This window comes from Marmota marmota, unplaced genomic scaffold (genome assembly GCF_001458135.2).
Source record: "Marmota marmota marmota unplaced genomic scaffold, marMar, whole genome shotgun sequence".
NCBI classification, from domain to species: domain Eukaryota; kingdom Metazoa; phylum Chordata; class Mammalia; order Rodentia; family Sciuridae; genus Marmota; species Marmota marmota.
The window spans coordinates 43,280,819-43,295,689 of NW_026000229.1; the positions used below are offsets into that span (position 1 = coordinate 43,280,819).

General features: G+C 41.0%; 1 protein-coding gene across 2 annotated transcripts in view; it reads left to right on the forward strand.

The window, feature by feature from the left end:
* Scg5 (secretogranin V) overlaps positions 1 to 7,631 on the forward strand; it is a 54,709-nt gene extending 47,078 nt beyond the window's left edge. For both annotated transcript variants that reach the window (XM_015480250.2, XM_048792968.1), the window contains exons 5-6: positions 3,255 to 3,308; positions 7,086 to 7,631. In XM_015480250.2, the coding sequence (XP_015335736.1) occupies positions 3,255 to 3,308; positions 7,086 to 7,181 (150 nt within the window). In that variant the 3' untranslated portion in view covers positions 7,182 to 7,631. The remainder of the gene's footprint in view (positions 1 to 3,254; positions 3,309 to 7,085) is intronic.
* The last annotated feature ends 7,240 nt before the right edge of the window (positions 7,632 to 14,871 follow it).

Sequence of the window (14,871 nt, forward strand, 5' to 3'; positions counted from 1 at the left end):
GTACAAGACAAATTTGTACTTCAAATTTTCCATTTGACACATAAATAATTATACATATTTATAGGGTACAGTGGGACATTTCAAGTCACATATCTAATGCGTGATGATTCAGATCTGGGTAATTGGCTTATCTGTCAACTCAAACAGTAATCATTTCTTTGGTGGCATTCAAAATCCTCTCTACTAGCTATTTTAAAATATGTATGGATTTTTGTCAACCATGGTTATCCTACTGTGCTATAGAATGTTAGCAGTTATTCCTTCCATCCAACTGCACCCTGTAACCCATTAGTCATCTTCTTTCCACCTCCCCTCTCCACACCCTTCCCACCCTCTGATAACCATTCTACCCTGTACATCCATTAAACTTTTTTTAGCTTCTGCATAGTCATGCCTGCTATCCATGTACTTTACACCAGGGAAGCACATGATGGCAGTTGGTCCCACAATTGGTGGTTTTAACTTAGCTCACTTTGCTAAAGTGTTGTCTACCACATTTCTCTAGTGTAAAATCATCATTTTCCACTTTGAAATGAATAGTTACTCTGTGGGAAAATACTTTTAGACTGTGTAAATATTCTGTTCTCCATTCAAATTTTAACCAACCAATTTAGTATCCACTGCTGATGCTTCCCAGAATCAGCTATTACTATGGTGGTTGCAAAATGGTGATTTTCTTACTCTCCTATTCTTTCTGAATTTGCTAGTTGGCATTCTACTCTAAGCAAGTGTTTTCCCTGCTTCCCTTCTGCTTGTCTGTCTTTCATCCATCTATCTATCTATCTATCTATCTATCTATCTATCTATCTATCTATCTATCAATCCATCTATCTACCTATCTATCTATCATCGGTCTATAGGTATGCTATTTATTTAGTATCAGCATACATTCCTGTAACTGCTAATTTTGATGTTTGAACTGTCCTAGATTTGGTCAGTTGGAGTCCCTTCAGGCTGATTTATTTTCTTTCTTTCCAACATGACTCTATCATTTTCTTGGGTGTTTCCTTGTTTGCTAACCGAATGAACTACTCCAATTTTCTTTGTCCTCATACTATCCCTGCCATAACCCTGGAATCAGATATTTCTCCAAGAAGCCCCTCCAACCCCCATTTCATTTAGGAATGGAATATGAAACCCAGAACTGAGCAGATGTCCAAAATATTGATGGCACAATGGAAAGCCCTTTTAATGAACTTAAACCCACTACTCACATAAAAAGCAGGCTCCCCACTACTCAAAGAATCACAGTGAATGGGTATCAGAAGGTGTGACTTGTTTCTTCTCCAATAGGTATCAAGAGAGGTAGCTGATTTTCTCTCATTCATTCTGTTTTTTTTTTTTTTTTTTTTTTAAATATTTGGTTGGTTTTAGTTCCAGGGATTGAACCTAGAGGCATTTAACCACTGATCCATATCCCCAGCCCTTTTTATTTTTTATTTTGTGACAGGGTCTCACCAAGTTGCTTAGAACCTCATTAAATTGAGCCACTGGGATTACAGGTGCCCAATCCAGCTTTTTAAAATTATGTTTTTGACCCACACTATACCTACCAATCCCTGTCATTAAATCCAGACAATAGCAGGGATAGAGGCAAATGCTCCAGCCACTTCCCTGCAGGGGTGGGGAAGAATACCCTGCTAGTTCTCACCCCAGCTCTGAGGGAAATGCAGAAACCTTCTTTGAGAAGAAGACTTGCCAGCCCTTCTGCATTTCTGTGGGTGTCATCTGCCCTGAGATCTTCTATAAGAGATTCAACTAATGCTGGTGTTAGTTACCCTGATGGTGGCCCTGAGGAACTGTGCCAGAGCTGATTGGCATTCTACCCTATGACACCAGCTCTGGGTCCCTCTGTGCTCCCTCTAGCTCAGGCAGCCGAACACAGTGGTGCCTGTTCTCACCGGCTTTCCCCACAGCCTCCCTTCCTTAGCTCTGGAAGGAACACCTAGGACATGCTCTGTGCATTATAAGTTGTTTACATTCACAGACGGTAGGGAGCCCCACTGCAATATCCTCCTGCCTTGAGGGAACGATCAGCGGGTCTGTCTTTTCTCCCTTCTGATATTAACTTGATCCATCCCCCAGCTGAGCAGGAGGTAGAGGCCACAGCCAGTTTGGGTTTTGGCAGTGAAGGCTCCTGCACTCCTGGCTCAGCCCCTGCATAGTTGAGGTTGGGCCAGGAATATGCATTGTCAATTGCAGGTGGGGTAGATTTTAATGAACATAAAATGATGAAGCTCATTCTTGGCATTTGTCATTTTCACTTTCAAATCTACCATTAAAAAAACCTTTATAACCAGACAGCCCAGAGGATACAAGTGCTGTATCAACTTGTTCCTCTCCAGAACTCTGTCGTCTCCTTTTATTTTTTGTAAAGTCAATATCAAGGTATTTCACTTAGAGCAAGATGAATCACCTCTTTTGTACATTATTTCCCTTCTGATTAAAAAACCAAATAAATAAAACAACACAAGTGAAACTCCCAAATCCCCTTCTCCCGTTCTGCCTTCAGGTCAAGTGCTCTGTCTTTTATAATCTCAATAGAAGGAAATCTGTGAAGCATGTGTCTGATATTCTAGAGCTCATTTAAGTCCACTGTGTGTTTGAAATACAGCAATATGTGGAAACACTTATACAAACTGCGGTAACGGAGCCTCCCCCTGCCCCAACATAACTTTTCTTTCTGCCAAGAAGTTTTTTTGGCAGTTTTTAAAAGGTTCACTCTATTATAAAAATGTTACAGACCAAATGGCTTTCTGATTGTCTTGACTGGGGCCACTGACTGGAGCCACAGAAGGGATGGCCGCAGAAGTCAGCGTCCGTTTATTTACACAGGGTTTGATGTTAATAGTCAGACACAGCTCTTGAGAACAGTTTATGTATGTGCACAGTTCATAAAAAGGGGAGTTGGATGTTGAGATAAAATTATTTATTTTAATCCAAGGCTGTTCACAGTGAGGAGATGGGGTTCCAGCGCCCTGGTATGTTGGACTGTCATGCTTTCCTGTTTATGGGATTGCTGATGACACTTTGTGCCTCAGGGCATTGCAGGGGACTTTATGAAAAGCTGCACAGCCACCCGCTTTTCTCTTGTGGTCTATCGTTCTACATGACATTCCTTTCATCTAGCTTTGTTTCCAAAATATGTGTATGCAAATATCCAGGGCACACACCAAGTATTGCTTTTAAAACAGACATTCGCCAAATTTGATCCATACTTCCGGCATTGATGTTTTCTTTTCTCCCCATTCTAGAACAAGAAACTCCTCTACGAGAAGATGAAGGGAGGACAGAGACGCAGGCGGAGGGTAACTCATGGTCTGCTGGGGTGGTGTCGGGATGTCTTGCATATTCTGAATGGGGCAGTTGACAAGCTGGAGGCTTCAGTTGCTGGAAAGTAGCAGAATCCTGAGGAACAGTACAGTGGTCCGGTGTGACAAGGGCCATGCCCAGAAAGTCCACCCTTGGCTTCTGGGATGGCTTCTTCAAGCTTAGGCACACAATTTTCAGTGGAATGCCCATAACCTCCCATCCAGACAGGAAATGTGCACTGTAGCCCTCCCAGCTGGGTGGGAGATGCAGGGAGAACCCGAGGCTCTGTCTTACCTTGAAGGGTCTGTGGGCCAGGGAAGGAGACTGCTCACATATCTGCCTCAATTAGGTAAAAACACAAGGCAAGAAAAAGGAAGTGTTGAACTGCATGCTCCAGCCATGAGTCAAAAGGAGTGTGGGAGCAAATGATGAGATGAGTCAAACTTCATTCCTTACACGTATCTTTTCTTGTGGCCTAACCAGATGGATATAAAACCCACTGGACCTATGGGGTTGGTTTGCTGACTGCTGAGTTTACTGCAGGCTCAGTTGTTAATTATCCCAGGGCTGCCCAAGGTGGGACCTTGGTCTGGGTGCTCTACATTTAGCTACTGCCTAGTCACTTGTATGTGGTCACCTTGTGTAAAGCTGAACGCTGAATCTGCTTCGAGTTTCCATTGCATTTTATGGCATGGAGACATGATAAGTGATCTATCTGTGTATTCTGTTAATCCACTGGTACCTTATTAGATAGAAGGTCCTGGGCACTTGTCTCTTTTTTCCTGATCAGATGAAGTGGAAAATCGCATTATTACACAGTAAAGTACTACAAAATACTAATCACTTTAATTAAAACATACAAATGAAACCATACATCCACAGGCCACTGACCATTTATTCAGAATCGCAGTTACCTGGATCCTAGCAAAATTTGGGAATCTGGACAGTGCTAATTATAGCCATTCTGAATAGTTTTGCCAAAGTCAGTCAGAGAGTGCTTTAAGAGGTGTGGATTATCCAGCCTCGAGATTAATCCTTAGGCTCCTGCAACAGACAGTTAAAGCCCCTGTGCTTACCCACAGCCAGTTTCCTATGTGAGAAGCAGAAAGTTCTTACATCTGGAAACACATCTTGGTTGGGAGAGTTAATGGGGTTATTAGAGGTTTTTCTTAGTGATTACAGCTTCCAATGGCAGATGGTGATAGGAAGGCTGTAATGTGTTCTTGAGAGAACATCAAGAAATTCTATTCTAGGAGCTCAGAATACACATAATTTACCAGGAAGATGGCTGGAATATCTCCCCATGGCACAAGGACATTTCCAAATAAGACCAGAGACTGGCCCAAAATGAATAACTTAGCATGCAGCTTTAATCGGCTGGACTTTCTGGCCTACCATTCTTTCAGCCCTGACTCAGTGAATGACTGTGGGTCACAATCTAGGTCATTTTTCCAAGACAGCAGTGATTACCAAAACTCAGAAATCTGGCTAAGACACATGTTATAACGGATTTTACTTTGGCCTCAATGTCTTCCACATAGGAAAGGGGTAGAATTTAGGAAAATAAGGGTCACTTTGACCCAAAAGTATCAAGTTCTTCCTATTCTCAGGCATTTATAAAGACTTATTCTCGTGCCATAAGCCCTGGGCCTCTTCAAACTGTTGGGGAAACAGAAGCTACTGTCCCCTCATCAGGATGTTCCCAACTTGAGGTATTCCCATTTTGAGTGAAGACCTTCGCCACTCCCTGGAGTATGAATCAATAGGAAGAAATTATGGGCTTGCTTTGTTGAAAAATCAGGGCTTGCTCCAGTAAAGCTAAGCATCTGCTGTGAGTTTCCAGAGGACAGCCCAAGCAAGGATCCATTCCCCGTGGCTCTTCCAGTTGTGAAATGGAAATAAGATTCTCTGTGTAGCCTAACTAGTCTCTCATCCAAGTGAGAAGATAAATACATAAACACTCTTGAGTTCAGGACCTAATTAAAACCAAAGCTTGTTATTATTATTACTCTGAAGTGTTGGATTTAATCCTAATAGTGAAACATTTATCCCAAAAGTTTAAGGGATGACTCCTTTTCCCCCTCAATTTTCTTCCCCTTACCTTCAGCCTTTGACATTTCTTGGTCTGGACAGTGGAACTTTTTTCCACAAAAGTCCCTTATCAAGAAGGAGTCCCCTGAAGTTCCAGCTGAGTGCCAGGTGGCTTTATGTGACTTTTATACTTACTACTTACTTTCTATTTGTTTCATTAAAAAAAAGATCAATTCACCTTTAGATGACTTTGAAAAATTTTTTCTCCTAAGCTATATCTTGTTAATATTCAATATTTACTATTTATCTTATTTAATGCAATTTATTGGTTTTTTAATCCCATGTTTGATAAACATGACCATCTCATATTCTTTTAAAATGTTACAATTTTCAGAATAAATGCTATTACTAAATAGAAAATATGATATTGAATGTGCTTTTACAGTCCAGTGTTCCACTTACCCCAAGATACTGATACTATCCCCTAGGGTAGGCCAGACCACTCTAGTTGACAATCCCCCAAAAGTATTAAAGAGTATTTTAGAGATGATTGTCTGTTTGTGACATCACTTTTCAAATATATGAGGACTTTGCTCACTTTGCAATTCTCACCTTGTTAATGATGCATTTTTGCAAGAGTGAGTTGAATCATTCATTTTATCAGACATAATGTGAAAGGACGTTTATGGATGAGGTTCCTTTTATTTTCTTTTGGAGAATGTCTGCTTATCTTTCAAGAGCATCAATGGCAGGCCATTTCCCATGGGAAAGAGAGACTCACCTGTGAACTGCTTCCATTTGTCCATGGGGCTTATCATACAATGAGATTGCTGATCATTTGTAACCACAGCTTCTTTCTTATATTTTGGTTCCATTACTGGAAGGCAACTTCAATAAACAAATATCTTCCAAACTATTTAAAATTTGCTTGCTAAAGATTTTGTTGTAAAGCTCCAATTGTTAGTTCAAATCCAACACCCCCCCCCAAAAAAAAAAAGATGTATTACAGACAGAATGGGAAAACCTTGACTCATTCAGAATATCAAGATTTCAGAGTATGGAATCTTGAATCCAAAAATAAAGGAGATATCGATACAGCCATAGTTTCCTTCTTTCTTTTGGCTTTTGAATTTGCTGAGAGAGGGATTCCAGAGGCCCTGATGACCTTTCATTCACAGTCACAGGATGATCTCTGCCCAGTCTTCAGATGCCAATTCTCATTTGGTGCTACTCTGTCCTCCACTTTAGAAAAATCATCCTTTTTTGAGGAGTGGGGGTCAAATCCATGGCCTAAGCATACATGTACTCTACCACTGAGATACCCATCAATCCCTAGAATGTTCATCTTGTACAATAATTGAATGCATCCCATATTCCCTTTTTCACCTTAGTAGGACCATAGAATAATGGATTCTAAAAAAAAATCTAGGGCTTGGTATCTAAGTTAGTAGCAAGAGCTTATTAGCTGGTCTGCCACAAATTTTTATGCCAAAAAAAAAAATTTAAGGACCGCATTGCATTTGATAAGTAACTATGGTTGTATGATATCATAATCTGTCAAATGGTGTTTCATAGGCCACTGAGGTATAAAATAATACACTGGAGTAATCACTTGGTAGGTGGGAGGTATCATTGTTAGCTTATTGTTAACCCAATAGGCAAGAAACAGTTCTCATTTACTTCTTTTTTGAGATAGTTATATCTGTTGCTCACATATAATACCAAACCATATTTTTTTTCAGAGTGTCAATCCATATCTACAAGGACAGAGATTGGACAATGTTGTTGCAAAGAAGTCGGTCCCCCATTTTTCAGAAGAAGATAAGAATTCAGAGTAAAGAGAAGAAGATGCTGGCTGGAATCCCCTCCCCCATGCTGCTTATTGCATGCAATATTAGAGCCTCTGTGAATGGAAGCATGTTTCTTATATAGATAATTATGGATGAAGCAGCTGTATGTGCATTGTCCTTCACAGTGATAGCTCTGCTTTCTGCTAATTAAAATAAGAGCTCCTTTTTATGTGGATCTGCAATGAACATTAAAATTAAAATGTATAAGTTGAGTACAATAAAAAACAAGACTTCAAAATGCTCAGATTTCATGCAGTTTAAAATGGTGTTTGGGGCTGTGCTGTTTTGGCTGAGTCTGTAAAAAGCTGGCATTTGATTTTGACTATGTAGTGCATCCAACCCTTGGGTCTTGTTACACACCAATAAAGAAGTTTGTACTCAAGGGGAGGGGCTGACACATCTCACTTGGCTGCTTCTTAATAAATGTGTATGCAAGCATTGGTGTGTGAAGTTGTTGTTGTTTTTTAGTGCATTATGAAAAAAACACTTTCTTTGTTTAGTAGAACACTGTGAGATACATGATCTTATCGGATCTGAACAGTAATTCTGTGAAGTAAATGGAGCATGTGCTATCCCCACTTTACAGATGGTAGAACTGAGAATACTCAACACACCACTGGGAATAATCAGAAAATCCCAGAATAGGGAGACTTTACAGGCCAAGTAACTTTTCCAATAAGTAATTGGTAGGAGGGTACACCATGGGAAATAATAGATTTTTAAAGGGCTGTAGAGGCATATAAACTAAATAAAATGTGTGTAGGTCTTATTTGTATTCGAACTCAAGTCAAATTTTACGAACATTGATCAGAAAACTGGGGAAGTTTGAATAATGACTGAATATTTTTTGCTATTTAGTTGTTACATGGCACTAAGTCTGTTTTTCTTTGCCATAGAACCCTTATCTCTTAGGGATAAATATTGAATTATTTTCAGATGAAATGACTTGATGTTTTAGATTTGCTTTAAAATAATCCAATGGTAGTGATTGTAGGGGAGAGAATTTAGAGTACAGATGAATCAGAATTGGCCATAAATTGATAGCAGTTGAAGCTGGGTACTAGGCATATGGGGATTCATTGTACTTCTATCTCTATATTTGGATATATATTTGAAATTTTCCACACCATATATTTTTTTTTCAGAGCGTCAATCCATATCTACAAGGACAGAGATTGGACAATGTTGTTGCAAAGAAGTCTGTCCCCCATTTTTCAGAAGATAAATTAGAGGTTAAAAGGTAAGAGTAGTTTATGGAAAGCACTGGCCTGGAAATAACAATGTAGACTAGTTTTCCTGGGGTATTGTGGAAGGAAGTAGCAGAGAGGTCCATGGGAGAGAAAATTTGGTTGGGGGGCTGGTAAATTGGATGGCAGGGGCCTAAGTGTCTGGAAGGAAAAGTGATTTTCATGGAAAAAGAAAGGAAACTTAGAGGTCACAGTCTATCAGCCTTTCCACAAGGCTCCGGCCAAGGATCTTTGAAACTAGGAAGTCGGTTGTAACCACCCCAGAGACATGTGGAGAACAAAAGAAGAACGTGTGTGGTACAGTAGCCAGAATGGCAGGCACACGGGGCTAGCTCCATCAACCCTCAGTTCTGATTGAACTCCCACTGTGGGTACAGCCCACTGGAGGCCCCCAGGAGCAGTTACCCAGCATGAGGATACAGGCTGCCCCAGAGGAGTTTACAATGGGGCAATCTTGAAGAGAATTGCTTCTTCTTGTTGCTTGCTGGGAGGAAGACAGAGAGAGAGAGGGAGGGAAGGAGAGAGAGAGAGAGGAAAAAAATGTTGTTTAGTGTTTTCTGCAGCATTTGTCTGAAGATGCCCTCCCTACCCTCTGCCTACCAAGCAAGTCACCAGGCTGGGTCTTCTAGAAATGGCTTTTCAAAATGTATTTGTACCAACAATGCAGAATGTCCCCGGATCCACCTGAAATTCCTGAAAGGAGAAATTCTGAGCTCAAGTGTTTCTGCTAGGGAGATGGGAGTCTCTCTAGGTTGGGTAGCTACCTGGAGGTGATGTGATCTTGGAAAACTGGAGTCATCCACTCAATCTACAGTACCTCAACCACTGCCACACAGTAAGAAGCAGCCACCCACCCACATCTTCCCACCTCCTGGAACAGATTCTGTCTCTTTGGCAAGCCTGCAAGGAGGACATTTCCTGTTTGCCCAGCGAGGCACAAAGGCCAGCAGAAACATCCATTCTCTTCTTTTTCCTTGGAAAACTTTTAGAGGTACAAGGTAGCACTGAGAATGGCACAGATTATCAGTCACAGCCCCAGGCCTAATTAGGGCCCAGGGAGCACAAGTCTCAGGGTCCTCTCTATCTCCACTAAAGTGTCACTTCATTGGACCAGGAAAACGAGGAACCAGAAAGTGAGAGTGTATATTTAAAATAGCAAATGGCATTTAGATTATCAGATGTAGAAACCCAGTCCTCTTGGGAGGACTGTAGGGACTAGTGGTGGGTGGATGAGGACATGGCTAATCATTATACCTACTGCCCAGCTGGATGAGAAAGTGGGAGAACAGAGTGGGTATGGGTTAAAAATGCTTGGGAAGCACTGCTTCTGGGGTTTAGTCATGAAATTACTTACACAAAATACTTATTTAGGTATAATATTGGGGGTACCAATAAGAGAGGGGAAAATCAGCAGCAAAAGTAATGAATAACGAGTGCAGTGTACTCAGATGAGCCCACACCCACATTTTGGGCATGGCATTACAGGTAAATTAGAGTGGAAAATAAAACTGATAGGGGCCTGGGACAGGCAGCTGGGGTGGGACTGGGTAGGGTGACAGTAACTCCCATTTAGAGTATAGTTAACACCATACTTGAGAAAGCACCTGTTTCTAGACTGATAATCTCATTATTATCACAAAATAAAATGCAACAAAACAAAATAGATACTGTCCTTTGACACCTAAGAATGACCTCTTGGTTTAGCCAAACCTCACCTGTAGCCCTTTCTAGGGAGATGGGAGTCTGTCTGGTATCAGGATGAATATTACTTAAGGCGGGGGGGAACTACTCACCACAGCATCTGAATTGCAAGGGGTCTAGTGGGCCATTGTCATCAATGTGGACACTCCATGCACTCAGAGTGAACTACAGCTGCAGCTCTTTGTTTTTTAATAATTTTTCAAGCACATACCTAACGTTTTAATTGGGGTTTTTTTCTTTCCAAAAGACCTAACAAGCACAATTTTAGAGGAGGAAATGTTTATTTGGTGCTTACAATTTCAGAGGTCTCAGTCCATAGACAGCCAGCTCCATAGCTCTGGGTCCAAGGTGAGGCAGAACATTGTGGCAAAAGGGTGTGGCGGAGGAAGGCCATGACAACAGAAAGTGGAAAGAGCACTTGACTCACTAGGGACAAAATATAACTCCCAAAGGCACATCCCCAATGAGCTCCTTCTCTAGCCACTCCCTGCCTGTCTATAGTTATCACCCAGTGAATCCCTATCAATAGATTAATCTATTGACTAGGTAAGAACTCTTTCATAATCCAATTTTTTCACCTCTGAGCATTCTTGCATTGTCTCACACATGAGCTTTTAGGGGATTGGGTACATCTTATGCCTAAACCATAACACCTGATATGCCAGGAGGTGATTTGNTTTTTTTTTTTTTTAAAAAAAAAAAAAAAAAAAGAGAGAGAGAGAGAGTTTTAATATTTATTTTTTGGCAGACACAACATCTTTATTTTGTATGTGGTGCTGAGGATCGAACCTGGGCCGCACGAATGCCAGGCAAGCGCCACATCCCCAGTCCTAGAGCACTCTTAATTCACAGTCATCGTTGCTTTCTAGAGTACAATCCAGGGAGCTGCCCCGACATGTGCCACCTTATCACTCTTTCCTCCTGCCCTTCAACCACCAGTATGTTTGTTTTTGTTTTTTTTGTTAAACACTTAAAAGCAGGCTAGTTACACACTTTCCCCAGCATAACGGGATCTTATCATGCTTCTTCCCTTACATAATCAAAAGGAGCCAGGAGCACCTCCTCCAGGGGTACTGCTCATTCTGTCTCTAATCCACAAGCTTCTACATTGTTATGGTTTAAATGTGAGGTGTCCCCCAAAAGCTCATGTGTGAGACAATGCAAGAAGGTTCAGAGGAGAAGTGATTGGGTTATAAGAGCCTTAACCCAATCAATGAATCAATCCCCTGGTGGGGATTAACTGTGGTAACTGAAGGCAGGTAGAGTGTAGATGAAGGAGGTAGGCATTGGGGGTGTGACTTTGGGATATATATTTTGTATCTGTTAGGTGGATTCAATATCTCTCTCTCTCTCTCTCTCTCTCTCTCTCTCTCTTTCTCTCCCTCTCTCCCCTGATCATAATGTGAGCTGGTTTCCTCTGCCACTTTCTTCTGCCATGTTTTGCCTCAAATCAGGCTCTGAGGAATGGAGCTAGCTGCCTATGAACTGAGACCTATGAAACCATGAGCCCCCAAATAAACTTTTCTTCCTTTAAAATTGTTCTTTGAAGGTGTTTTAGCCACAACAGAGAAAACGCTGACTAAAACACACACTCTCCCTACAGACAGAGGATGCTGACATTCAAAGCAGTCTTTGATTGGGCACTATCTCTGCAGAGGGCATTCTTGCACAGAGCTAAGATTCTCTCTAAGATGTTCTAATTCATTCACACCCATTTTATGAGTCAGGACAGGGTCAGGTAAGGGACAGAAGTGATTTAGGAATCAAGATGTCACATATAAGAGGTTGATCAGGGACAAGAGTCATGGCAGAAGCTGTGAGGAATAATAAAGACCCAGAAGAGGGACAGCTGACCAGAGGAAGCACATCAGGAAAGAAAACCAGAAGGTCTGAGCTTTCTGAGCTTGCTGTAGTTTGGATAAGTGCCCTCCAAATGTTCATGTGTTAAAGGCTTGGGTTCTAGCTATGGCACTAGTGGGAGTGGTGTGGCCTTAGGGGTTGGGGCTCCTGGGAGGTCTTTAGGTTATTGGGGATTAGCAATTGAAGGGTATTGTGGAACTCCAGGCCCCTCCTCTTTTTCTCTTTTGCTTCCTGGCCATGTAGTGAGTGATTGCTCTCTGCTGCACACTCCCACCATGATGTTTTTGCTAAGCACAAAGCAATAGGGCCAACTGATCACGGACTAAAACTTCCACATTGGTGAGCCCAAATAAACCTTTCTGTCTATAAATTGATTGTTTCGGGTGTTTGTTGCAGTGCTACAACACTGTCAAAAGAGGCTTTCAAAGCCAGGAGTAAAATTGGAAGCAGAATATTTTAGGCAAAGAAAGATATGTGCAAAATAATATATAGAGAGACAATAGTATATGCCAGAGTTCAGCCTGGTTATAGTTTAAGCAGTAACACATTTGGGAGAGATAAGAGAAAAGCCTGATGAGGTGGGAAGAGACTAGATACAGTCACATGGGAAATGCCAAGGAGTGTGGACTTCATTCTGAAGGAGGTGGTGTTCCCAAGGAGATTTCATAGGAGAAAGGATATTATCAAGATTATATTTTTAAATGATCACCAGTAAGAATATGCAGACCAGGCCCAAGGCTGTTGATGTTTGTAATCTAGACTACACAGGATAGAAATAAGGGGGTGAGGGAACAAGAGAATATTCATTATTTGAGAATATTGAAGGTTAACTTTAAGAGAATTTGGACTCCAAAAATTGGGTAAATACTCCCAACAGAAAATTGTATCTAGAAATAAAGTTAATGTCAGTCTTTTGGCTAAATCAGGCAGCCCCACTCTTTATCATCCTCCTTTGTGTTCCTGTGAGACATCACATGTGCTTTCCACCTAGTCCCTATAACAGAGAATAATAATAAACATTGCTATATGTGCACAGTAAGATCTAGATGCATGGTTCATTTAATCCTCCCTCACTATCTTTTATAGAGGAAGCAATTGAGGCTGAAAGTTTGGACAGTTTAGCCAAAACTCTATAATCAGTAAATGATTGGAACTTGAGTTTGGCTTGGAATCCCTGATACTATTCCCTGGACCACACTGCTACCAGTACTTATTTACTTATGTATCTGCCTCGGTTGTGTGCTCCTTGAGGCCATGGACTATGTTTCTTGTTTCTTTTTAACTTGAATCTTGCACTGGGGCTAACAAGTGGGCAAAAACTGAATACGAAATGCATGAACATGGAGAACGCTTTGAAGAAGTCATAAAAGGTTTATCATCTTATACTGTGTATAAAAATGGAAGAGTGGTATTATCACTTTCTTGGTTGGGGCTTACACATTGACTTTAAGCTGTGTATTTGATTCTCCAGACTTTTTGAGAATCAGCCTATAAAAATCCCTTTCTTTCTTTCTTTTTTAAAGAGAGAGAGAGAGAATTTTTTAATATTTATTTTTCAGTTTTCAGTGGATACAACATCTTTATTTTATTTGTATGTGGTGCTGAGGATCAAACCCAGCGCCCCACGAATGCCAGGCGAGCACGTTACCGCTTGAGCCACATCCCCAGCCCTAAAAATCCCTTTCTTCCCTGAGTTTCTACCCAAATGTCCCAGTTCCAGAAGTGTCAAGGTGCAGAGGTCCAGCCAAAGACCTCAATTTGCTACATTCCAAGGATGGCCGTGGGTCACTATTTTATTAGAAGATGAACCAGACCAGTGTAATGGCCCTACTTTCCATGAGGGAAAAATCTGAGGGCAGCCACAGCCTTGGGTTACGCTATGGGTTTTCATCAGCTGGTGCTCTTCTGACCATGAAACACCCAAAAGCCAAGTGGGCAGCACATATGGGATATGCCAGCCCTTACCTAATATCCAGTGCTATGACAACAACCTTGGGATAAGAAGACAGAGAACTTGGGGAAAGTTTGCCTATCAATGGGCAACTTTCTTGAAGGTTTGGAGGAAAGAATAAGAGGACAGGGAGCAGATCATTATCTTGCAAAAGAAGCTCCCAGGACATTATTCACTGGATCTATCAAAAGCCAGATCTACATAACTAGGAGTATATCTTTAAAAAGGAACATTCCCTGAAACCTTCTGAGGCCTGGATTTTACCAATGGCTTAGACATGGCAGGACTCAGGGGAGCTTACTCTTACTTTTACTTCCTATTTCCTAAGGGGGGAAAAAATTGTCTTTAACAAGAATTTTGGCTGCCAAGCTGTTTTCCCAAAACAGGTTGATGACTTAATTACAAATGGATCAGAAACATGTGGATCAAATTTCCTTCTGAAATGCACATGTGTTTTGTAATTAAAAGGAAATGTGTAGAATATAGCAGATTTGGTGGGCAGAAAGCCCTGGGAGAAGGCAAGGTATACTGAAAATTATCAGTACCATTTAATGAAAGAACACTTAAACTGCTAATGGGCACAGAGGAATCCACAGAAAGAGTTGGTAAGAGGTTTGTGGATGTCACACTTTGGCTTCTGAAGTTCGTAAGAAAAGGAAGGGTGTTTGCAAAGATTCTAGTAAAGGCATCCTTGAATTTAGGTTTGGAAACATATTAAGTTGGACGTTGTAAAGAAAAATCTCTGAGAAAAGAGTTCCTATAGGATGGACTGAAATAGTTCATCCAAATAGAATAAAGTTCCTCTGGGTCTGATGAATTTAGCATGAAGGTAGAACTTGTTAATATACCATTCTTCCCAACAGAAACAAAAAATTATATTCACAGGAAACATAAAAATATTTGCAATAGTTCTTAGTGT